Source organism: Entelurus aequoreus, linkage group LG08, assembly GCF_033978785.1.
Source record: "Entelurus aequoreus isolate RoL-2023_Sb linkage group LG08, RoL_Eaeq_v1.1, whole genome shotgun sequence".
NCBI classification, from domain to species: domain Eukaryota; kingdom Metazoa; phylum Chordata; class Actinopteri; order Syngnathiformes; family Syngnathidae; genus Entelurus; species Entelurus aequoreus.
The window spans coordinates 66,426,528-66,454,357 of NC_084738.1; the positions used below are offsets into that span (position 1 = coordinate 66,426,528).

Below are 27,830 nucleotides of genomic sequence, written 5' to 3' on the forward strand. Positions count from 1 at the left end.
ACTCTTGTGTTTAATTGCAGGCGTACCGTCGGACAGTGGAAATGAAACAAGTAGACGTTTGGAAGAGGAAATTGTTGCGGAGTTCATTGAAGAAAACACCTTCACACCAATTATGTCTGTACCTTCAGACCAGGAAGTCACGGATGCATTTGAAACTGCACCTGTTGGGCCAACAAACACAGAGTCCTCACCTCACATTGGTGAGGAGACATGCTGTGAACAGAGACACGTTTCAGATCATGACTTAACCCGACCGTTGCAATCAAACACACGGACCAGAATAGCTCGCTCATCCAAGGTTAAACCAAAACCTAACTTGGCCAAGGCCTCAAGAGCTGCACATTCCAGAACTCAACCAGAAACATCTTCACAAGGGTCAACCATGGAGAGCGATAGTGTTGCTCCTGACCTGTCAAAAGACTTCTCTGAAGAACCGTCCTCAAAGATAGCAAAATGTAGTCAATCTTCTGAAAAACAGACTTTTGACATGGATGCCAAGTCTACAAATGCTGAAACAAGTGAAAGCACAGCATTTGATACTGCAGTCACAGAAACACTAGCTCAAGAGGCAGGTAGCGATTATGTTGCCATACCAGTTGTACATGAAGATCAGAACTCTAGCGAACCCCCGTCATCTCGACCCACCAGGACCACAACAAGTAAGGTAGAACCACAGCCAACTTGTACTTTCTCTCCTAAGAAAATCAGTCCAAGTGCCAATTCTTCTTCATCGGAGACAACAACCATGAGTTTGAGCTCTAATCTGGTAGAGGAAGTAGCTTCTAGTGAGATAGCAAAATGTAGTCAATCTTCTAAAAAACAGACTTTTGAAATGGATGCCAAGTCTACAAATGCTGAAACAAGTGAAAGTGCAGCATCTGATGCTGCAGTCACAGAAACACTAGCTCAAGAGTCAGATAGTGATTATGTTGCCATACCAGTTGTACATGAAGATCAGAACTCTAGCGAACACTCGTCAACTCGACCCACCAGGATCACAACAAGTAAGGTAGAACCACAGCCAACTTGTACTTTCTCTCCTAAGAAAATCAGTCCAAGTGCCAATTCTTCTTCATCTGAGACAACAACCATGAGTTTGAGCTCTAATCTGGTAGAGGAAGTAGCTTCTAGTGAGATAGCAAAATGTAGTCAATCTTCTAAAAAACAGACTTTTGAAATGGATGCCAAGTCTACAAATGCTGAAACAAGTGAAAGTGCAGCATCTGATGCTGCAGTCACAGAAACACTAGCTCAAGAGTCAGATAGCGATTATGTTGCCATACCAGTTGTACATGAAGATCAGAACTCTAGTGAACACCTGTCATCTCGACCCACCAGGATAACAACAAGTAAGGTAGAACCACAGCCAACTTGTACTTTCTCTCCTAAGAAAATCAGTCCAAGTGCCAATTTTTCTTCATCTGAGACAACAACCATGAGTTTGAGCTCTAATCTTGTAGAGGAACTGGCTTCTAGTGTAATGAAGAATACATGTACAGGACTTGCTAATCAACTCAGTAGTGAATCAAAACCCACGGATGCTGAAAAGAAAAAGGTTGAATGTAGTCCAAATGAAGCGGCAGCATTTGATGATGCAGTCACAGAACCACTAACTCAAGAGTCAAACATGCATTTGATCCAAAAAGGTGAAGATAATGGCGCCATGATAGAGGTACATGAAGGTCTGGACTCTAGAGAACTCCAGTCATCTCCACCCTTTAAGAGGACTCGATTCCACCGAGTCAAACCAAAACCAAACCTTTCACAGATATCAAAAAGTGCACGTTCTAAACCTCAAACCACAAAAGAGACTAGTGATTCTTCAAAGCTGGAATCAACTTGGACGACAACAAGTATGGTAAAACCGCAGCGAACTTGTACCTTCTCTCCTACGAAAACAAGTCCAAGTGCCAATTCTGCTTCATCTGTGACAACAACCATGGACGTCGGCCCTAATCTGGTACCTCCAGAAGAACTCACTTCTGGTGAGATAGTGACAAGTACTGAACATTATGAACAGCTCAATATTGAAACAAAATCCACAGATGCTGAACAGATTGAATTTGGTTCAAATGAAGAGGCAGCAGCTGATGATGCAGTCACAGAACCACTAGTTCAAGAGTCTAGCATGCCTTTGATCCAAAAAGGCGGATTTAATGACAACATGCCAGAGGCACATGAAGGTCAGGACTCTAGCGAACTCCAGTCATCTCCACCCTTTAAGAGGAATCGATTACGCATAGTCAAACCAAAACCAAACCTTTCACAGATATCAAAAAGTGCACGTTCTAAACCTCAAACCACAAGCGAGACTAGTGATTCTTCAAAGCTGGAATCAACTTGGACGACAACAAGTATGGTAAAACCACAGCCAACTTGTACCTTCTCTGCTACAAAAACAAGTCCAAGTGCCAATTCTACTTCATCTGTGACAACAACCATGGACGTCAGCTCTAATCTGGTACCTACAGAAGAACTGGCTTCTGGTGAGATAGTGAAAAGTACTGAACATTATGAACAGCTCAATATTGAAACAAAATCCACAGATGCTGAACAGATTGAATTTGGTTCAAATGAAGAGGCAGCAGCTGATGATGCAGTCACAGAACCACTAGTTCAAGAGTCTAGCATGCCTTTGATCCAAAAAGGCGGATTTAATGACAACATGCCAGAGGCACATGAAGGTCAGGACTCTAGCGAACTCCAGTCATCTCCACCCTTTAAGAGGAATCGATTACGCATAGTCAAACCAAAACCAAACCTTTCACAGATATCAAAAAGTGCACGTTCTAAACCTCAAACCCCAAGCGAGACTAGTGATTCTTCAAAGCTGGAATCAACTTGGACGACAACAACTATGGTAAAACCACAGCCAACTTGTACCTTCTCTGCTACAAAAACAAGTCCAAGTGCCAATTCTACTTCATCTGTGACAACAACCATGGACGTCAGCTCTAATCTGGTACCTACAGAAGAACTGGCTTCTGGTGAGATAGTGAAAAGTACTGGAAATGATGAACAGCTCAATATTGAAACAAAATCCACAGATGCTGAACAGATTGAATTTGGTTCAAATAAAGAGGCAGCAGCTGATGATGCAGCCACAGAACCACTAGCTCAAGAGTCTAGTATGCCTTTGAACCAAAAAGGTGGATTTAATGACAACATGCCAGAGGCATATGAAGGTCTGGACTGTAGAGAACTCCAGTCATCTCCACCCTTTAAGAGGAATCGATTCCACCGAGTCAAACCAAAACCAAACCTTTCACAGATATCAAAAAGTGCACGGTCTAAACCTCAAGCCACAAAGGAAACTAGTGATTCTTCAAAGCTGGAATCAACTTCGGCGCCAACAAGTATGGTAAAACCACAGCCAACGTGTACATTCTCTCCTGAGGAAACAAGTCAATGTGCCAGTTCTGCTTCATCTGTGTTAACAACCATGAACCTCAGCTCTAATCTGGTACCTACAGAAGAACTGACTTTTAGTGAGATAGAGACAAGTACTGGATGTGATGATCAGCTCAGTAGTGAACCAAAATCCACAGATGCTGAAGAGATTGAATATGGTGCAAACAAAGAGGCAGCATCTGATGATGCAGTCACAGAACCACTAGCTCAAAAGTCAAGCATGCCTTTGATCCAAAAATGTGGATTTAAGGATTCAATGCCAGAGGTACATGAAGGTCAGAACTCTAGCGAACTCCAGTCATCTCCACTTTTAAAGATAAATCGATTTCAACGAGTCAAACCAAAACCAAACCTTACACAGATATCAAAAAGAACACGGTCTGAACCTCAAGTCATAGAAGAGACTAGTCAATCTTCAAAGCTGGAATCAACTTGGACGACAACAAGTAAGGTAGAACCACAGCCAACTTGTATCTTCTCTCCAGAGAAAACAAGTCCAAGTGCCAATTTTGCTTCATCAGTGACAACAACCATGAACTTGAGCTCTAATCGGGTACCTACAGAGGAACTGGCTTCTAGTGGGATGAAGAATACAAGTACAAGACTTGCTAATCAGCTCAGTAGTGAACCAAAACCCATGGATGCTGAAAAGAAAAAGGTTGAATGTAGTCCAAATAAAGAGGCAGCATCTGATGATGCAGTCACAGAACAACTAGCTCAAGAGTCAAGCATGCCTTTGGTACAAGAATGTAATAATGACTCCATGCCAGAGGTAGTTGAAGGTCAGAACTCTAGCGAACTCCAGTCATCTCAACCCTTTAGAAAGAATCGATTCCACCGATTCAAACCAAAACCAAATCTTTCACACATATCAAAAAGTGCACGGTCTAAACCTCAAGCCACAAATGAGACAAGTCAGTCTTCAAAACTGGAATCAACTTGGACGACAACAAGTAACTTCCTTCCTGAGGAAGCAAGTCCAAGTGCAGATTCTGCATCATTTGTTACAACATCCATGAACTTTAGCACTATTCAGGTATCTAAAGAGGAACTGTCTAGTGCGGTGAAGACAAGTACTGGACTTTCTAATCAGCTCAGCAGTGAGCCAAAACCCACAGATGGTGAAAATATTGAATTTGGTCCTCATAAAGCGGCAGCATCTGGTGATGCAGTCACAGAACTGCTAGCTCAGGAGTCAAATACGTGTTCAATCCAAGAAAGTGGAGGTCATGACACCTTGCCAGAGGTTAATGAATGTCAGAGCTCTAGCGAACCCCCGCAATTTCAGCCCACCAAGAGGAGTCGATTCCAAAGGGTCAAACCAAAACCAAACCTTTCACAGATATCAAAAAGTGCACGGTCTAAACCTCAAATCACAAAAGAAACAATTATGTCTACAAATCTGGAATGCACCGGCAAAATAACAAGTAAAGTAGAAACACAACCAACTGGTACTTTCTCCCCAGAGAAACCAAGCCCAAAAGATTCAGTTGTGACACCATCCATGGATTCTAGCACCAGTCTGGTACCTAGAGAGGAACTGACTTCTAGTCAGGAGAAGAAGGCAGTTGAACTTGCTTACCAGGAAGAGTCTAGTTTACCAGTGGTGGATGCGAGAAAAGAAAACACAGGAGTCAAAGAAGCAATATTTGGAGCTGCAAATGAGACCGTGAGGTTTAATGCAGAAGTAACTCAGAGTTCTTCTAATAATGTGGTACCATCAGATATAATCCCAGAATGTCAAGTTGGAGTTGGAGCTAATGCAAACAAGTCTACAATTCACAAAGTTAGCAACCATTTGGAAAAAGACTCAAAATCCGATTTAAAGTGTGAATCTTCTCACGACCGAAGCGTTGAAGCTGCATCACCATCAACGTCTGAGACGAGTCAAAGTGTCACTTTGCCATTGGAAATATGCCTTGCATATCAGCCTACAGAAGACTTGTCATCGTCCAGAGATAAAAACGAGGACGCTGACTCAGAGGCACCAAAACACACTACAGGAACAGATCAAAGACAGCAATGCCTCCCCAAAGTCAAACCCGCTTTGAGGTTCCCCGCTAGAGCGATACGCTCAACATCGCAGTCAAAAGATGGTGGTGAATCCTTTAATATAACCTCAGATTGTCAAGTTGTAGAAAAAAAGAGTGCAGGCCCATGTTTAGAAATTGATGAGAAAGTTGTCGTGGAAACTGAAGAAAAGAGCAAAGAAGAAGGCTACAATGCTCCTTGTCAGGACAAAATGGAGGATAGGACCTACTTGAAATCTGATGACCAAAATATTGCTGCTGCCCCCTCAAACACACAGCTGCTTCGTCAAGATACTGTCCCGGAACATTCTAAAACTGTACAAACCAACCAAATGATGACAGAGACACAGCCCCTTCAAAGGTAAGCTCAATATTTTTATTGCAGGATAGGTTATCAACACGACTGTCTGCTGACTTATGTTTTTCCTTCTACCTTACATTCAAAGCGCTAACGATCCGCCGTTGCCAAAAACCGCAACAACTAGAAGAAGCAGACTTGTTAAACCCAAACCCAACCTTGGAAAAAGTGGTCGGCAGGCCCGACTAGTGGCAGCCAAAGCAGATTCAGGTTTTAATAGTCAAGACTATGAACCCTTGTTTTGGAATGTTTTCCTTCATTCTTCAAATCCTTCAATTGTTGCCCCTAGATGCTGTCAGAGCGCCTGGTTCTCAAGAGATATTGCCTGAGCCCGTGCAGCCAGTAGAGGGTGCTATTGGGCTATCGGCAATGGAGTGTACCACCCAGGTAAGGGAGTGTAAAAGTGCAGTTTTGCATGTGTTTTTGGGTCACACCTGCCCAGCTGGTTCTTGTGACATTTGGTCTTCACGAATTAAAGGTTTGTTTCTGTCCCCGACAATCGTAGGATGAATCCTCGTCAAGCACTGGACAGGAGCAGACTTTTGCAAGTCTCTCAATACTTCAAGACGGTTGGTCATTTAGTTCTAATGTTGCTATGCTGCGTGTGCGCTTCAATCAACACGTTGACCAGCAATGTGTCTTCTCCCACCTCAGTAATGTCAGTACCCTCGGATCCTGACGAACCGTTTTTCATCTTATCCCTGACTGAGATCCCAGTTGACACCATCGAGGAGGTGTTGAACCCCACCGCCCAGCTGCCTCCTTTCATCTGTGACCCAAATCAGTCAATGCAGCAAAGGTCAGTGCCTTAAATCGGCTTTGTCTTCAGTATCCAGTATTCTTGGTCTTCAATGGCCGCCCCTTTTTGTCCAACCCCTGCACTCCAGTCTTGCTGTGGAGAATGTGATAGCAGGGCCAGATGGTTCCACGCCTGATGTCCTTGTGTCCACCGAAGAGACGGCAACCACCATGGTAATGCACAGAATAGCATATCGTTCAATGGATTGTAATAATAACACTACAATGGCAACATGGCATTTAGATTTTGAAAGACATCTTTCCTCAACATCGATTAAACCAGGGGTGTCCAAAGTGCAGTCCACAACTAATATTTTTTTTTACAGCCTGCGGCGCTTTTTAAAAATACTATTTTTAAAAAAAACAAAAAACAAGTGGAATAGAAGAGCAAACAGGTGCAATATAATGAGAACATGTTGCGATGTTGACTCAAATAACAGTTTTATTTACTTTAAAGCTGTCATTGCTCAAAAGAAAAACTAATGTAACAAAATCAATGTTGGTATGAATTACAAACACATCAAATATTCTACTTTTATAGGGAAAATATTGCATTATTTTGTGTGTTCGCCTTATAAATAAAACAGTTTTCTTTGACAAAATAAATAAATAATTATAATCGACTGATATATATGAAGTTGATCTAGAGATTTTTGCGTTGAAAGTAAAAAAATAATTTATATTAATAAAGTGAAACCTTGATTTATGAACTTAATAGGTCGTTGAACGTGGTCCGCCACCCGAAACCTTTGTGTAGTAAAGCAGAGTTCCTCATAAGAAACAATGTAAACGTGATTATTTGGTTCTAGCCTAGACAAAAGTCCATATTTTACATAAAAATATGCTCACTTTGAAGACCCTATTATGTCTATACATTCTAAATATATATCAAACCAACATAACAAGCAGGTAATGGCTCAACAATCTTATTTTTTATCGACACACAACACCACCAGCCAGCTTAATTGTCGATGCATTTGCTCTCCAAAATGTTACCAAACATGTTACTACAATAAAGAACAAAAAAGCTAATATTGTGTCCTTGAATATTTGTGGCGACATCGGTGTGTAAAGGATATCACCACATGGGCTCAGGAACACGTCAGAAAACCACTGTCAGTAACTACAGTTTGTCGCTACATCTGTAAGTGCAAGTTAAAACTCTGCTATGCAAAGCCAAAGCCATTTATCAACAACACCCGGAAACGCCGCCTGGCTTCGCGGGGCCCGCGCTCATCTAAGATGGACTGATGCAAAGTGGCAAAGTGTTCTGTGGTCTGACAAGTCCACATTTTGTATAAAAATGGCCACCGCATTCTTTAATTTTTAGTTTTTTGGACACCCCTGCTTTAAACGGTAGTTTCCTACTAGGTAGCGCCATTATCCCCTAACTGTGTGCGATCATCTTTGTAAAGGCACAACTTAACAAATCTTATTGAATTACACAGGCATTTATACGTTGGACTCCTAATATGTGATTTTTTTTTTTTAATGTCAGACTCCAGCCATTGGGGATCCTGTCGCCCCACCAGAGCGCCACCAAGGGTGTGTTTCAGCCGGACCATCGAGCACAGCAAGTTCTCCCAAAAGGTGACAAAGGGCTGGTCCATAAGACCCATGTGAACATCCTACGTACAACAGCACAGTGTAGTACTCTTAAATGAAGTGGAACCACCTCAAGTCATTTCCACACTTCCACGCGAGGCGTACCTTGCGAGAGTCGAGTTCAGTCCGCGGCTGAAGGATTACCGCGGCGAGCGCATTCTACTTTTTTGGGCTTTTTTTGCGACACTCGACCCAAAAGAAGCGGCAGCCTCAACAAAGGGCTTTAAAGGCAAGAAGTGAAGAAGAAGAAGAAGAATAAACGCAGGAAGTTAACGCGAAGTAAGCAGACTCACTTGCTGTTGAAGTTAAGGGAGACTTCTACCTTTGCTGTTTAGTGCTTCACTTCTTTTTACGCTTGTGTGACAATTAAGATAGTTAACAAAGTTTGTCTTTAGGCTTTTATTGTTAAATGAACATTTTTTGTGTGCTAATATGCTAAATTGATAGCCACAGTTTGACCCTGAAACCAGATTATTTCTATTTCAATTATTTCCTATGATCAATTCTTCCATTTGATCTGCCGATTTGTTTTTGTTTTTTAGGAAACCCAAAGGTTTCCTCTCCTTTTTGTCAAGGACGCCCAGTGTGGCCCAGTCCACACGAGGCAAAGCTGCTTCCAGACGCTCACGGAGAAAGAAACCCGCGACAACCACGCACCCACCGGTGGAGACCCACTTAGCTGCGGCCGAGCTTAGCAGCGCTCCACAGCGCCACCTCCACGCCAACGACGACGCTCTCGTTGTGTCGTCGCACGTTTCAGCGTGCGAGCACGACGACGGCGAGGCAGTCCAGCAGGAGCCCAGCGACGTGTCCCAGTTCTTCTTAAGTGACATATTTACTGAAGTCTAGCAGACAAGAACTAGCTCACTTATTAATTTATTACAATTATTGTGTTCATTCTACAAGCACTTTATGTACCTGTATATTTTCAATTTACTCAGATGCATTATTTTTTTAAGTAGCCATAATAAAAAAATATATTGACTTGTCACTCGTGCAGCTTTGTCCCTAATAATAGTGTGAAAGTTCAATATATTGTGCATATGCAACACTTTCACTTACCTTTTTCCACCATATTTTATGTTGTAGTAATAGACAACTCTCTTACAAATCCCTCTTGAAGCCCTTCAATCATTTATGCACCATAAATCATGTCTTTGCCATGCAAATAAAAACATTCTCCCACATACAGTATAGAAACAACAACTTGTCCCTCGGAAGTTTTGTTTCTGTTCCTTCAATTTTGCCACATGGCGAGACAAAGTTTATTTATGTTTATTTCGAACGTGCGTACCATTACAATGTGATATGTCACTTTCTCATTACATGCTGGAAAAGGAGTAGGAAGAAGCAGAGCTTATTTAATCCTTCCCCTTTTCCATTTCATAGCAGTTACTAACACATTTGTTCACTTCCTGTTCTCCATTTTTATACATAATTTACGCCACAATCAATAAATTATGAAGTTCTAAATAAATAGTTGAATTGGTGTTGTTTATCTATGATTATTGTTTTATTATATTTTTATTATTTATAAACAAAATACCATTAAACTTTTGTATTATTTTTAAATTGTATATGTATATACAGTATGTGTATGTGTGTATATATATATATATATATATGTGTGTATGTATATGTGTGTGTATATATATATATATATGTATGTATGTGTATATACAGTATATATGTATATGTGTATATATATATATATAAATATATATATGTGTATGTATGTGTATATACAGTATATATGTATGTGTATATATATATATATGTGGGTGTATACATATATATATGTGTGTGTATATATATATATATATATATATATATATATATATATATATATATATATATATATATATATATATATATATATATTAGGGCTGGAACAACTAATCGATTAAATTGATTAAAATCGATTATTAAAATAGTTGGCGATTAATTTAGTCATCGATTCGTTGGATCTTTGCGCATGCGCAGAGGCAATTTTTTAAAATTTTTTAATTTATTTATTTTCAAAAAAATGTTTTTTAAACCTTTATTAACTGCAACATGTACAAACAGCTGAGAAATAATAATCAAAATAAGTATGGTGCGAGTATGCTGTTTTTTTTCAATAAAATACTGGAAAGGATAGAAATGTAGTTTGTCTCTTTTATCCGATTATTAATCGATTAATCGAAGTAAAAATCGACAGATTAATCGATTATCAAATTAATCGTTAGTTGCATTTATGTGTGTATATATATATATGTGTATATATACATATATATATGTATATACACATATATATATATTTATATATATACACATACATATATATACAGTATATATATATATATATATACACATATATATATATATATATATATATATACAGTATATATATATTTTTACAATAAAGTCAATGTATATTCCTTATAAAATAATACCAATTAATATTACGTTTAAAAAAAATTTTTTTTCAGTGAACTTAAAGCTACATGCAACAAAAGTAAGACACGTAACTTTGTCCAAAATCACGACAATACATTTTTTTTTTAGCAAACTTTAACATAGATAATTCATTTTTTTCCCCCTTCTGTTGCTATCATGATTCATTTTAATGCACTAATGCAATTTTTGACAAGCTATCGGCATATTTATTATTATTATTATTTTTTAACATTTTGTGTTTTGTTCCGCGAATGACTTTGTGCCAAATTGTAAAGTCAAACAAATGTAAAACGTGAACTTTTTCATTAAAATGTAAACTTATTTAATCACCTCAATTGTGAAATAGAATTATTCAACAACTATAGTACAATTATTTGATATTCATGACCAATATACTTTATGATCAAGTTGCTCCTTCAACAACACAAAATAAATATATATCAACATACAACAAAGAATAATTAATTGTATTAACACTATTTTTTAGCCTGTAACAGAAAATATTTAAAGTGCATCAATTTGACTGTTAAAAAAAGTAAGTTAATTGCCTGAAGTAATAAAAAATAAATTATCCATTTCTAAAACTGTAAACATCTTTTGACCGACTTGAACCATTTGATACCGAAAATTGTGGGCTGTAAAACCTAAGAACATTTTTTTTCTAAAAAAATGACGTGTTTATGTTAGCATAATAACATGCTAACATTAGCATACTTACAAGATGGTACCAAGTATCAAAATCCTAGATTTTTATTTTTAAACATAGCTAAATTACTAAAAGAAAGTGTTAGCATGCTAACGGTAACATGTCGCCAAGTATCAACATCCATATTTTTATAGGTTCAAATGAATACAATTAGCTAAAATACTAGCATAACATTTTAGCATGCTAACATGGATAAGTTAGCATACTTTTAACACGGCACCAAGCATCAAAAGCCATTATGTTTAGATTTAAAGGTAAAAAAAAAAACATCTTTAATGTTAGCATGCTATGGTTAGCATGATAACATAGAAAAATATAGCAACTTCTAAGATGGCTCCAAGTATCAAAAGCCAGTATATTTAGGTTTAAATGAATACAATTAGAAAAAAATGATAGTAAAAACAAATTAGTAATTCAGGACCTACCAAACAAAAATTGATGAAACTATTCGTGCTGATTTTTTTTTAAATCAAAATGAGGAAATCAGGATTAATGTCTACAATGCGCACGTTTTGTAGTGCACAGCTTTTTTTTAAATTTTTTTTTTTAATGGCGCCGGCATTTTTAATGTTACATTCCTTCTTTACTGTTTACATTGCAGTGTACACTTTGTTGTATGTTATCTGAACATGACGTGTTATTCTATTCTATTGTCCTAGCGGACTAGAGCCACAGACCCCAGACTCAACTTTGACTTGATGAGTTGCGAGGTAAGCATATTTTAATGTATTTATTTTCTTAATTATTGCTGTTAATATATTTCATGGTTTTACATTGCTACTGGCATTTGTTCCACGTTTCCAATTCCCCACTCCAAATGTGTCAGGGTGCCATCGTGCAATGTGTTATCAAACACAGCAGAGCTGGGCAAATATTTTGACTCGGGGGGCCACATTGAGAGAAACAAATGTGTCTGGGGGGGCCAATGTGTATGTGTGTATAAATGATATATTACATTTAGCTGTACAAATCTGCTGTACAGTATGTGTGTTGGGGTCACTTTTTTTCCAGGAGCACTAATACCAAAAGTCACAATGTCCCGTAGAATTTTAAAAACAGACCACCTCAAAAAAACGGAATGGAATTTTACAGTTTTTTACTGAATAGGACACCCAAAATGTACATGAAAATAAAGAAACAATATTAACTATGAACAATAAAACACTGCATATTAACAACATGTGAACATATTTTACTTCTCAGACCAGCTCCGCCATTGATTGATTGATTGATTGATATATTTTTATTTCAAATATGCATAAAAACAAGAGCAAGCCTGATCCAATACAGTGCTATAGCCTTAACAGCCATTATAACAAAATGAAAAACAATGGAGAATAAAAAACAAAAACAAATGAGCATTGGACTTTCTTTTTCTTTTATTTTTTTTTCTTTCTTTTTTTTACATATTTGAAAAGGAATGAGAAGAAGTTTACACTTATTTAATCCCACCCCTTTTCTTTAAATCATAAATTACTCTGAGCTACAACTACCTATTCACTCAATGTACAAACTTAATGAACTTGTATATACTGTACATACATCATAGATATATACATACATATGCACACCACACACATACATAGCCACATCATTACCACTAGTGATCATGGAAATGGTATGATGCCACCACAACAACACCACTGCCTCAATGGGCAGCCCCACACTCTTCTGTAACACAAACAACCCAATATCAAAGCCCTTCTTCATCTCTGTACCTCTGGAATACCATGTACTTATACTTCTTTTTAAACTGGTTTATGTTTGGACATTGCTTTAACTCATCATTCAAACCATTCCATAATTTCACTCCACAAATTGAAATACAAAAACTTTTAATGGTCGTTCTATAACTAAGCATTTTGAAATTTAAATTCCCCCTTAAATTATAACCGCCCTCTCGTGTGCTGAACAATTTTTGAATGCTTCCTGGGAGTTTATTTATTTTGGCTTTATACATTATTTGTGCAGTTTGATACAAAATAATATCATTAAATTTCAATATTTTTGACTGTAAGAATAGTGAGTGAGTACGACCCCAGATATCCAACCTTGTTGATGATCCGTACAGCTCTTTTCTGAAGTATAGTTATTGAATTTAATGAGCTTTTATAATTATTCCCCCAGACTTCCACACAGTAGGTTAAATATGGTAAAACTAATGAACAGTAAAGAATGTGGAGTGATTTGTGATCCAGGACCTGCTTTGCTTTATTTATTACTGAGATGCTTCTTGACAGCTTATATTGTACATGTTTTATATTTGATTTCCAGTTAATTTGATCGTCAATTGTAACGCCAAGGAATTTTATTTCAAAAACCCTTTCAATATCCACCCCATCTATTTGTATCTGCACCCTTGTTTCACGTGTCCTCTTTCCAAACAGCATTAACTTAGTCTTAGTCAGGTTTAATTACAATTTATTATAGTGAAACCAAGTTTTTAGTTTACTCATTTCTTCCATAATGACTTCCTGCAATTGTTTTAAGTCATCCCCTGAACAAAAATTATCAGTGTCATCAGCAAATAACACTAATTTCAATAATGTAGACACTTTACATATATCATTGATATACAGGATGAACAGTCTTGGCCCCAACACTGACCCCTGGGGGACACCACAAGCAATATCCAAACATGATGAACAGCAATCCCCCAACTTCACAAACTGTTGTCTCTTATTTAAGTAACTTTTAAGCCAATCTAATACAACTCCCCTAATTCCATACTTTTCCATTTTATTGATTAATATATCATAGTTAATTGTGTCAAATGCTTTTTTTAGATCAATATTCCCATTGCATATTGTTTCTTTTCTATGGCATTTGTGATTTCCTCTATTGTTTCAACTATTGCCATTGATGTAGATCTGTTTGATCTAAACCCATATTGACAGTCAGAGAGTAATTTATGCTTTTCTATAAATGCATCTAACCTGTTATTGAATAGTTTTTCTAATATTTTAGAGAATTGTGGAAGTAAAGAGACGGGTCTATAGTTTGTGAAGTGGTGTTTGCTCCCAGTTTTAAACAGAGGTATAACTTTAGCTATTTTCATTTCATTTGGAAATGCGCCGGTTTGAAATGACAAATTACAGATATATGTTAATGGCTTTGATATCCCTGTAATGACCTTTTTCACCAATGCCATACTAATGTCATTGGAGTCAGTGGACATTTTGTTCTTACATTTGTTTACAATATCCAACACTTCTCCTTCACCCACTGCATTTAAAAACATAGAATTGGGATTTCTCTCCAACAATCCCTCCATATTTTTACCAGTTGTCCGTGGATCTGGGATTTTTTCTGCAAGTTCAGGTCCAATACTTACAAAGAATTTATTGAAGGCATTAGCCACATCTTCAATATTATCATTTTCTTTACCATCATTTGTGAAATACGTTGGATAGTTATTTGAAGAGGTACTGTTTCTTATAATACTGTTTAATAAATTCCATATTCCTTTGATATTGTTTTTATTATCATCTAGTAATTTCTTATAATAATCTCTCTTATTTGACCTTATAATATGAGTTAATTTGTTTTTATATTTTTTATATTTATTTTCTGCTTCTTTTGTTTTCAATCTTATAAATTCCCTGTAAAGAGTGTTTTTCTTTTTGCAAGCATTTTGCAATCCCTTTGTGATCCAAGGACAATTGGTATATTTTCTTCTACTGGTGCATTCTTTTATTGGGCAATTTTTATCATATAATGACCTAAATATTCTCAAGAATATATTGTAAGCACTATTAACATCACCATTTTCATAAATTACATCCCAATTCTGCTCCAGTAAATCATGTTTAAATGAACTAATGGATTCCTCTGATCTCGTTCTTCTGTGTTGGGTTGGCTTTTCTAGTTTTTTTGTCCTGTAGTTTCCATTAAATATCAGAAAAACTGGGAGGTGGTCAGTGATATCTTTGATCAATAGCCCACTTACGGTCTTATTCTCAATATCATTAGTGGATATGTTGTCGATTAGAGTGGCAGAGTGAGACGTAATTCGACTGGGTCTGGTGATTTTGGGATATAGACTCATACTGTACATTGTGTCAATGAAATTATCTATATCTTTAGTTTTACTGGGATTTAACATGTCAATATTAAAGTCTCCACAAATGAAGACAGCTTTACTAACGTTACTCTCCTTTGAAAACAGGCATTCCATCCAATCTGTAAAACGTTCAATGCTTGTACCTGGCGATCTGTATATACAACTAATAATGACATTTCTACTTTTTTCCATACAAATTTCAATTGTTAGACATTCAAGTAGGTTATCAACCACAGTTGTCATATCATCCAGACGTTTGAATCTCAAGGTGTTATCCACATAGATTGCCACCCCTCCACCCCACTTGTTTTGTCTATTCATATTAATAAAATCATAACCATCCAGTTCAAAATCTGTCACTTTTTCACTGTTAATCCAAGTTTCAGATACTGCAATTATGTTAAATGGTTGTGAAAAGGTGTGTAAATAGTCCTTGATGTCCTTGAAATTCCTGTTTAGGCTTCTACTATTGAAATGGATAATGGACAATTTGCCTTTAGTAATAATATTCTGGTTGTACTGTTCATTGGTGTAGTAGCAGCAGTTCTCATTGATATTGAGGAGGAAATTATTGTCCGGGTCTATATCATGTTCCAAGTCTTGTAGGTGGTGCTCAGTGTATTGAGATGCTTTCAACTGTACATTGTCATATTCACTTACCAACTGAATTATGTGGCTAGTGTCATCTTGCGTATTGTCAATGTGTGTCATGGTTGTGTTTAATCGCTTTTACCTTACATTCCAATTCATACGTCATATTCGTTCAGATCTTCGATGTTTCTAATCAGCAGCACTTTGGCGTTCTCCGGAGTGCCGTTGAGTTTGATGAATACTTTACAGTTCGCAGTCCAAGTTTGTAGAATTTTCTTCTCTCTCCTCATTTGGCGTGCTTTTCGGGCTATATCAGCATTTCGTTTGGTCAAATGGTCGTTCATGTATACGTTTGTTCCTTTTAGCTTTCTTCCCTGTTTTAGCAACGCGATCTTGTGCTTTCTGTTGACAAATCTCAGAACTACGCTCGGCTTGTCGTTTGTTCCTCTCCTGGGCAAAAGGTGACATGCTTCGATGCTGTTACAGTCCAGTTGTATGTCCTTGGACTGCATGAAGACCGCTACCTGTCGCTCCATCGAAATAACATCCAACTCCGCCGGCTCCCCTCCATTCGCTGGGGCTACTGCTCGTGCGTAAGATGCTAAGTCCGGTGATGATCACATCATTGATCCTTGTGTACTGCTCAATATCAGCAACTCTGTTCTCCAGAATTGCGATTTTCTTGTCTTTCTCCAAATTGTCAGCCCTCATCTGATGCAGCTGCACAACAAGGGACATGACGGTTTTCTGCTGCTCCTTGATCGTAGCAACTTCCTCGATCAGAGTGTCGATTGACTCTTTAAGTTCGCTATAATCAGCCTTGGGCGCCATCTCGTCTTTGTAACAGCGCACCGGCTATTTACTCCAGACATTCACTTGTTTAATTAATAGCAAACTTTCTCCTTACATTATTAAACTTAAATGTTTGGAGTAAAATTCGCGAGCGCCGGTCAATAGTTGTGTATCTTTTACAATCAAGCAAAACACAACACAAATGTAACAAACAGCAACATAAGAATGCAAAGTCTAATAAGCACATACAATATGATATATTATCACTTTTATGCAGACATTTGCTGTGAAAATGATATGTACACATTTAGCTGTAAAAAACTGCTGTACAGTATGTGTGTTGGGGTCCCTTTTTTTCAGGAACACTAATACCAAAAGTCACAATGTCCCATATAATTCTAAAAACAGACCACCTCAAAAATACGGAATGGAATTTTACAGTTTTTTACTGAATGGGACACCCAAAATGTACATTAGAATAAAGAAAGGGGGATTTACAATATTAACTATGAACAATAAAACACTGAATATTAACAACATATGAACATCTTTTACTTCTCAGACCAAGCAAAACACAACAAAATGTAACAAACAGCGAAATATGAATGCAAAGTGTAATAAACACCTAAATTATGATATATTATAATGTAAAAACCTGCTTCCGCATCTGTTTCTGACACACGCGTTTGGGGCTGGCTGCTCTGAAAACAAACCCCGCCCACTCTGCTTTGTTCCTGGTCTGAGCTGCTGTGACGTAGATTACCGTAACAACTGGAATATAAATCAAAAGCGCAGACTTCAACCATTGAAAGTAGAGATGTCCGATAATATCGGACTGCCGATATTATCGGCCGATAAATGCTTTAAAATGTAAAATCAGAAATTATTATTATCGGTATTGGTTTCAAAAAGTAAAATTTATGACTTTTTAAAACGCCGCTGTACGGAGTGGTATACGGACGTAGGGAGAAGTACAGAGCAGTTGCGTCTCCCAGTCATACTTGCCAACACTCCGGATTTTCCCGGGAGACTCCCGAATTTCAGTGCCTCTCCCGAAAATCTCCCGGGACAGCCATTCTCCCAAATTTCTCCCGATTTCCACCCAGACAACAATATTGGAGGCGTGCCTTAAAGGCACTGCCTTTTCATGCCGGCCCAATCACATAATATCTACAGCTTTTCACACACACAAGTGAATGCGAGGCATACTTTTTCAACAGCCATACAGGTCACACTGAGGGTGGTCGTATAAAGAACTTTAACACTGTTACAAATATGCGCCACACTGTGAACCCACACCAAACAATGACAAACACATTTCGGGAGAACATCCGCACCGTAACACAACATAAACACAACAGAACAAATACCCAGCACCCCTTGCAGCACTAACTCTTCCGGGACGCTACAATATACACTCCCCTTACCCCCATCCCCGCCCACCTCAACCTCCTCATGCAAGCATGTCCCAAAATTCCAAGCTGCTGTTTTGAGGCAAGTTAAAAAAAATAATGCACTTTGTGACTTCAATAATAAATATGGCAGTGCCATGTTGGCACTTTTTTCCATAACTTGAGTTGATTTATTTTGGAAAACCTTGTTACATTGTTTAATGCATCCAGCGGGGCATCACAACAAAATCAGGCATAATAATGTGTTAATTCCACGACTGTATATATCGGTATCGGTCGATATTGGAATCGGTAATCAAGATTTTGGACAATATCGAAATATTGGATATCGGCAAAAAAGCCATTATCGGACATCTCTAATTGAAATACTTTCTATAGTTCAAGACTTTTGGTCATTGAAAAACAGCACTGCACATCATAATGACCTTTAACAGTTTTGATGTTAGAGGTCTGAAAATATTATGTGGAACGTCCGACGGGCCGGATTGAAAATCTTAATGGGCCGCGGGCCGCATTTTGCCTAACAAAGCTTGTATGTTCCTGCAACCAATGCTTAGTGTAATGCTTAGCATGCGAGCCCGGTCAATGACACATCGACATGCAGTCCAATGGGGTAAATGTATGCCCATTAGCCTGTATGTCCATGTGTATTCCAACTGACAGGGCAAAATATACTTTGGACCAATAAAACCTATGTGGATATGGGTCATTGAAATTAAGTTTGCCAAATATGTTGTCAGGTTCAAACACTGATGACATCTATTAAACAAGACAAGAGGCAAAGAATTAAACAGAGACATAATTCAATTTGGACTCAATATTGAGGAGAGTCGTCTGTACACTGTACCCTTATACAGTATCTCAGCACGCTCTGGCGAAAGATTGTACTCCTCCTTCTTTATTTGACTTTCTCCGACCACCTGACCACAGCTGCTTCCAGAGGGAAGTGGGTCGTAAACAGCGTTGCCTTTGGTTACCGAACAGTTCAAAAGGAGAGGTCGTAAGATAGTTCAAAAAGATGTTCGTAAACCAGTTCAAAAAGGAGGTTCAAAAAGAGGTCGTCTGGAAATTGGGCAGATCCTGTCTTCTCTCCGCTTTGAAGTTCTTGGGTTAGAACAATATCTTTCTGTTGATTACCATACATGAAAGAACACAGAAAACCCTTCATGTGGCTTTCCCCCTCACACAGTGGAGTTTTACGAGCCTTCTTCTTGGTAGGTTTCAAAGACAGCTTTTGTCTTCTCACCGGGCACTCAAATGTAACACAAAGTTCTTGTGATAATTTAGAAACGATTATTCTAACATATGTAAACAGTCTTTTTGTCGAGGGATGAAACAACAACTTGAGGTTGTTTATTGATGTTCTCCACAATGACATTACAGTAAACCTAAGCACACAAAGGACAGTGCAGTGTTTCCCATAAACTGCCAAGATACCTGTGGCGGTGGGGGCGTGGCTATGGGCGTGATCACCATGACATCATCGACTAATTTGCATAATTTACTACAATGATATGATTTTCTCTAAAAAGGCTAAAAAAATGTATACTTACTAATTAATAATAACATTTTTGTTTTAAACGTCCATCCATCCATCCATCCATCCATTTTACAATATAATTACACACTTTATGTACATATTTATATACAGATTTGAACAATAAGTTATTCACTGAAATATATTTATTAATTGTGGTTCTTACAAAAAATATATCTTATAGAATATAAAAGCTAAAATGTCTCTTAAAGCTCTGCCCCTTTAATTAGTGCATACTAAATAATTTAACTTTAGCCTACTACTACAACCATATTATTTACCAGCAACATAAAGTGAAACAGAGGCAGAGGTGTCCTGCCACAGTCAGTAACAAATAAACAGAAAACAGTAGTGGTCAAATACAAATAAGGCAACAAGAGAAGTATTCTACACTTCTCTTTTGTAAAGTAAATCTGAACAGCCTATATGGGCATCTACATCAACTATATGATTTGCCTGAGAAGCTGGACAGGACAAAAAAAAAAAAAAAAAAAAAAAAAAAAAAATATATATATATATATATATATATATATATATATATATATATATATATATATATATATATATACATATATATATATATATATATATATATATATATATATATATATATTCGTGGCGGACGTAATTCTTTCGTGGCGGGACGCCACGAATAAATGAATGTGTGGGAAACACTGCATAAACATTCTGTGTAAAAAATCATTAGATAAATATTCACTGGATAAAAACTAATTTTATAAAATAATAGTATAAAAATTCAGTGCATAAAAATTTGTTGTAAAAAAATAATTGTATAAAAGTACAGAGAAAAAAAAATAATTGTATAAAAATTCGGTGTGTAAAAAATCAGTGCCGAAATAATTGTTGCTTAAAAATTAATTAATTTTTTAATTTTTTAAATTTTTTTAAAATTTGTGACGGATGTAATTCTTTCGTGCCGGGCCGCCACAAATAAATGAATGTGTGGGAAACACTGCAGTGTATTAATACATATGTTAAATCGACAATACTGTTCGGTAATAACTGAAAAAACATACAAAAAAATATATGGGAACACATTGCTGTAGTCCCTAAACATTTGCACAGCAATGTAATTGCAATGCAAGCTTTACAGGAATGTGTGCCAATACAGAAACGGTTAAGCTTTAGAATCTGGATAAAAGTGCAAATACATGAATTCATCTTGACTGTTAGGTGGCATCAATCAATCAAATCCCTCCCCCCAAATTACGCAAAGTAGTCCTTCTAACAAACATGTGCACAAACAAACACACATGTGATACAAGTTCAGCATCGGCGTCAAGAATGTAACACAATCCTGTTACGACATAGCACCTTTGATTGGATCTTCACATTTTTTTCCCCCCCAGGGGTTCTGATGCAAAGAAAGCTCGGCCTTGTCTTTTTCACCCGACTGCAAAACACATCCAACCGCCACGTTGATAAGATTCAGTGATAGTGACGACCTAAAAGGATCTGGGCTGACAAGGGGAACAAATATTATGACTGAATTAGCAATCTTACGCTTGATTTTGGTCACTAACACACGTGTTAATCACAAAGATTCATATTTATTGAACACTTGAAACTTAGACTCAGGGTCAGGCTGACTAGAAAAATAAGCTGTAATGAAATATACTGCATATCAAAGGGACTCATAAATAACTAATTCACATACAATTATGTTGTGCTAAAATACATAAAATAAATCAATAATGTTTTTGTTTTTTTAACTATTGTCAATAAAATAAAATGCAAATGAAAATACAGCTTCACTACTTTAGTCATAATTTTTGCGCTTAAGAAACTTCTCTATGACTAAAACCCTAATCTTAACTCAGGGGTCGGCAACTCAAAATGTTGAAGAAGCCATATTGGAACGAAAATACTAAAAAATAAAAGCCTTATTTATACAAGGGTTGTAATGAAGGCAACACAAGATGTAAGTGTCTATATTAGCTATATTAGCCTACTATCAAAATGACTTTAAAAGTCTTATATAAGTGTTATAATGAAGGCAACACATGATGTAAGTGTCTATATTAGTTGTATCAGCCTACTATCAAAATGACTTTAAAAGTCTTATATAAGTGTTATAATGAAGACAACACATGATGTAAGTGTCTATATTAGTTGTATCAGCCTACTATCAAAATTACTTTAAAAGTCTTATTTAAGTGTTATAATGAAGACAACACATGATGTAAGTGTCTATATTAGCTATATTAGCCTACTATCAAAATGACTTTAAAAGTCTTATATAAGTGTTATAATGTAGACAACACAAGATGTAAGTGTCTATATTAGTTATATTAGCCTACTATCAAAATGACTTTAAAAGTCTTATATAAGTGTTATAATGAAGGCAACACATGATGTAAGTGTCTATATTAGCTATATTAGCCTACTATCAAAATGACTTTAAAAGTCTTATATAAGTGTTAAAATGAAGACAACACATGATGTAAGTGTCTATATTAGCTATATTAGCCTACTATCAAAATGACTTTAAAAGTCTTATATAAGTGTTATAATGAATACAACGCATGATGTAAGTGTCTATATTAGCTATATTAGCCTACTATCAAAATGACTTTAAAAGTCTTATATAAGTGTTATAGTGTAGACAACACATGATGTAAGTGTCTATATTAGCCTACTATCAAAATGACTTTAAAAGACTTATATAAGTGTTATAATGAAGACAACACATGATGTAAGTGTCTATATTAGCTATATTAGCCTACTATCAAAATGACTTTAAAAGTATTATATAAGTGTTATAATGAAGACAACACAAGATGTAAGTGTCTATATTAGCTTACTATCAAAATGACTTTAAAAGTCTTATATCAGTGTTATAATGAAGGCAACACATGATGTAAGTGTCTATATTAGCTATATTAGCCTACTATCAAAATGACTATAAAAGTCTTATATAAGTGTTATAATGAAGGCAACACATGATGTAAGTGTCTATATAAGCCTACTATCAAAATGACTCTAAAAGTCTTATATAAGTGTTATAATGTAGACAACACAAGATGTAAGTGTCTATATTAGTTATATTAGCCTACTATCAAAATGACTATAAAAGTCTTATATAAGTGTTATAATGAAGGCAACACATGATGTAAGTGTCTATATTACCTATATTAGCCTACTATCAAAATGACTATAAAAGTCTTATATAAGTGTTATAATGAAGGCAACACATGATGTAAGTGTCTATATTAGCTATATTAGCCTACTATCAAAATGACTTTAAAAGTATTATATACGTGTTATAATGAAGACAACACAAGATGTAAGTGTCTATATTAGCTTACTATCAAAATGACTTTAAAAGTCTTATATAAGTGTTATAATGAAGGCAACACATGATGTAAGTGTCTATATTAGCTATATTAGCCTACTATCAAAATGACTATAAAAGTCTTATATAAGTGTTATAATGAAGGCAACACATGATGTAAGTGTCTATATAAGCCTACTATCAAAATGACTCTAAAAGTCTTATATAAGTGTTATAATGTAGACAACACAAGATGTAAGTGTCTATATTAGTTATATTAGCCTACTATCAAAATGACTATAAAAGTCTTATATAAGTGTTATAATGAAGGCAACACATGATGTAAGTGTCTATATAAGCCTACTATCAAAATGACTCCAAAAGTCTTATATAAGTGTTATAATGTAGACAACACAAGATGTAAGTGTCTATATTAGTTACATTAGCCTACTATCAAAATGACTTTAAAAGTCTTATATAAGTGTTATAATGAAGGCAACACATGATGTAAGTGTCTATATTAGCTATATTAGCCTACTATCAAAATGACTATAAAAGTCTTATATAAGTGTTATAATGAAGGCAACACATGATGTAAGTGTCTATATAAGCCTACTTCAAAATGACTTATATAAGTGTTATAATGTAGACAACACAAGATGTAAGTGTCTATATTAGTTATATTAGCCTACTATCAAAATGACTTTAAAAGTCTTATATAAGTGTTATAATGAAGGCAACACATGATGTAAGTGTCTATATTAGTTATATTAGCCTACTATCAAAATGACTTTAAAAGTCTTATATAAATGTTATAATGAAGGCAACACATGATGTAAGTGTCTATATTAGTTATATTAGCCTACTATCAAAATGACTTTAAAAGTCTTATATAAGTGTTATAATGAAGGCAACACATGATGTAAGTGTCTATATTAGCTATATTAGCCTACTATCAAAATGACTTTAAAAGTCTTATATAAGTGTTAAAATGAAGACAACACATGATGTAAGTGTCTATATTAGCTATATTAGCCTACTATCAAAATGACTTTAAAAGTCTTATATAAGTGTTATAATGAAGACAACACATGATGTAAGTGTCTATATTAGCTATATTAGCCTACTATCAAAATGACTTTAAAAGTCTTATATAAGTGTTATAGTGTAGACAGCACATGATGTAAGTGTCTATATTAGCCTACTATCAAAATTACTTTAAAAGACTTATATAAGTGTTATAATGAAGACAACACATGATGTAAGTGTCTATATTAGCTATATTAGCCTACTATCAAAATGACTTTAAAAGTCTTATATAAGTGTTATAATGAAGGCAACACATGATGTAAGTGTCTATATAAGCCTACTATCAAAATGACTCTAAAAGTCTTATATAAGTGTTATAATGAAGACAACACATGATGTAAGTGTCTATATTAGTTATATTAGCCTACTCTCAAAATGACTTTAAAAGTCTTATATAAGTGTTAAAATGAAGACAACACATGATGTAAGTGTCTATATTAGCTATATTAGCCTACTATCAAAGTGACTTTAAAAGTCTTATATAAGTGTTATAATGAAGACAACACATGATGTAAGTGTCTATATTAGCTATATTAGCCTACTATCAAAATGACTTTAAAAGTCTTATATAAGTGTTATAGTGTAGACAACACATGATGTAAGTGTCTATATTAGCCTACTATCAAAATTACTTTAAAAGACTTATATAAGTGTTATAATGAAGACAACACATGATGTAAGTGTCTATATTAGCTATATTAGCCTACTATCAAAATGACTTTAAAAGTCTTATATAAGTGTTAAAATGAAGACAACACATGATGTAAGTGTCTATATTAGCTATATTAGCATACTATCAAAATGACTTTAAAAGTCTTATATAAGTGTTATAATGAAGACAACACATGATGTAAGTGTCTATATTAGCTATATTAGCCTACTATCAAAATGACTTTAAAAGTCTTATATAAGTGTTATAGTGTAGACAACACATGATGTAAGTGTCTATATTAGCCTACTATCAAAATTACTTTAAAAGACTTATATAAGTGTTATAATGAAGACAACACATGATGTAAGTGTCTATATTAGCTATATTAGCCTACTATCAAAATGACTTTAAAAGTCTTATATAAGTGTTATAATGAAGGCAACACATGATGTAAGTGTCTATATAAGCCTACTATCAAAATGACTCTAAAAGTCTTATATAAGTGTTATAATGAAGACAGCACATGATGTAAGTGTCTATATTAGTTATATTAGCCTACTATCAAAATGACTTTAAAAGTCTTATATAAGTGTTATAATGAAGACAGCACATGATGTAAGTGTCTATATTAGTTATATTAGCCTACTATCAAAATGACTTTAAAAGTCTTATATAAGTGTTATAATGAAGACAACACATGATGTAAGTGTCTATATTAGTTATATTAGCCTACTACCAAAATGACTTTAAAAGTCTTATATAAGTGTTATAATGAAGGCAACACATGATGTAAGTGTCTATATTAGTTGTATTAGTGGGGACTCAATACATTGAAACAACATCACTGCTGAGCAGCAGATCCTAAACTAGAACTGGTGAGGCTGGTCAAGGTGAGGATTTCTCCAAATTCCTCTCGTTATCAATCATTGCGTCAACTCTGCCCGTTGCTGAGAGTGACGGCTGTTTGGAATATGTGATCTGGAGTGTGATATCATGGAATGTGTGTCCTCACCATTCTTGCACACAAGCTAAGTCAAGTGTTGAGACTTCCCCAAAATGACAAACTGTGTGAAAAACACACACGGCTGACATCACCGTGGAAATGATGCACTGCATTTCCTTCCGTCAACGTCCACTGGAGACGTACGGTACACAGAACAAGTCAGTACAGTGACTGACAGCGGCTTTAATAAACAAGCGAGGGACATGATTCTATATGTTTGTATTCTTCTTTGGAACAATTACAAGCTTGTTAAATGTAGCACTTATTTACCATGTAGGCTGTTTGTTTGACTTGGTATCATGTTTGACCATTGATTGGTGTTAAAACAGGCCTGGCCAATTATTTGGACTTGGGGGGCCAAATTTAGAGCAAAAAATGTGACTGGGGGCTGGTATATATATATATATATATATATATATATATATATATATATATATATATATATATATATATATATATATATATATATATATATATATATATATATAAATATCTATACATATATATATATATACAGTATATATGTATATATATATATATGTATATATATATATATATACAGTATATATATATATGTATATATATATATATATATGTATATATATATATATATATATATATATATATATATATATATATATATACATATATATATATATACATACATACCATATATATACATATATATATAAATACAAAAAAGACAGAAAATGGAAAATGGACGCATTTTGGTGTAAAAAGTAAAGATAAAGGTGAAGTTATAACACTGAAACACCCTCAGGAAGAGCTGCTTTAAAACATGGCTACCTAGCTAACGGCTAACGTCCCTCCGCAGTCTGCAGTGTTTTAGCTACTTCTAAATCACTAATCCTCGCCTCCATGGCGACAAATAAAGTACGTTTCTCACAAGTAACATTATCATTGGGGGAGGAGGAATATCTAAACATGCTTCACTTCACACCGTAGGAGGATACAATAGCTCACTGGTGTCACAATGTAAACAAACGCCATGGGTGGATCTACACCTGACATCCACTGTAATTATACCAAGTAAAGGAGCGTATCTAGTCGATACTACTATGATTAAATCGATATTTTTTATCGTCACAAAATATTTGTCTTTTTTTTTTAGAAATTCATATTATTTTTATAAAGTCAGTAAATACGTCCCTGGACACATGAGGACTTTGAATATGACCAATGTATGATCCTGTAACTACTTGGTATCGGATCGATACCTAAATGCGTGGTATCATCCAAAACTGATGTGAAGTATCAAAGAAGAGAAGAATAAGTGATTATTACATTTTAACAGAAGTGTAGATAGAACATGTTCAAACAGAAAGTAAGCAGATATTAACAGTAAATGAACAAGTAGATTAATAATACATTTTTTACAGTTTGTCCTTTATAATGTTGACAAAATAATAGGTGTATAAATGACACAATATGTTACTGCAGACTAATTAGGAGTATTTGCTTGTTTACTTACTACTAAAAGACAAGTTGTCTAGTACAGTGGTCCCCAACCACCACGGTACCGGTCCGATTGGTACCGGGCCGTGCAAGAAAAAAAATAAATAATTTTTTAAAAATTAAATCAACATAAAAAACACAATATATACATTATATATCAATATAGATCAATACATTCTGCAGGGATACAGTCCGTAAGCACACATGGTTGTATTTCTTTATGGAAAAAAAAAATTAAATAAAAATCCCCCCCCCCGGTCCGTGGGACAAATTTTCAAGCATTGACCAGTACACAGCTACAAAAAGGTTGGGGACCACTGGTCTAGTATGTTCACTATTTTATTTAAGGACTAAATTACAATAATGAACATATGTTTCATGTACACTAAGATTTTTTGTTCCAATAAAGCCAATAATGACATTTTTTTGCGGTCCCCTTTATTTAAAAAAGTATCAAAAAGTATCAAAATACATTTAGGTACCGGTACCAACATATTGGTATCATTGTGCTACATTTCATACTGTATGTGTGAAAAGTGCTGTACAGATCAAGTTTGATTGATTGATCAAATA

At 35.5% G+C, this 27,830-nt stretch overlaps 1 protein-coding gene across 5 annotated transcripts in view; it reads left to right on the plus strand.

The window, feature by feature from the left end:
• LOC133656157 (mucin-2-like) overlaps positions 1 to 27,830 on the plus strand; it is a 79,381-nt gene that overhangs the window by 19,474 nt on the left and 32,077 nt on the right. For 3 of the 5 annotated variants that reach the window (XR_009827108.1, XR_009827109.1, XR_009827110.1), the window contains exons 19-26: positions 21 to 5,802; positions 5,888 to 6,009; positions 6,089 to 6,186; positions 6,305 to 6,368; positions 6,454 to 6,598; positions 6,687 to 6,771; positions 8,096 to 8,187; positions 12,007 to 12,057. Coding sequence is in view for 2 of the 5 variants with exons in the window: in XM_062057045.1 (XP_061913029.1) it covers positions 21 to 5,802; positions 5,888 to 6,009; positions 6,089 to 6,186; positions 6,305 to 6,368; positions 6,454 to 6,598; positions 6,687 to 6,771; positions 8,096 to 8,187; positions 8,745 to 9,051 (6,695 nt within the window). In the remaining 3 variants the exon portion in view is untranslated. Of the gene's footprint in view, positions 1 to 20; positions 5,803 to 5,887; positions 6,010 to 6,088; positions 6,187 to 6,304; positions 6,369 to 6,453; positions 6,599 to 6,686; positions 6,772 to 8,095; positions 8,188 to 8,744; positions 9,646 to 12,006; positions 12,058 to 27,830 lie in introns of those variants that run through there. The other 2 variants (XM_062057045.1, XM_062057046.1) reach the window with 1 other exon arrangement.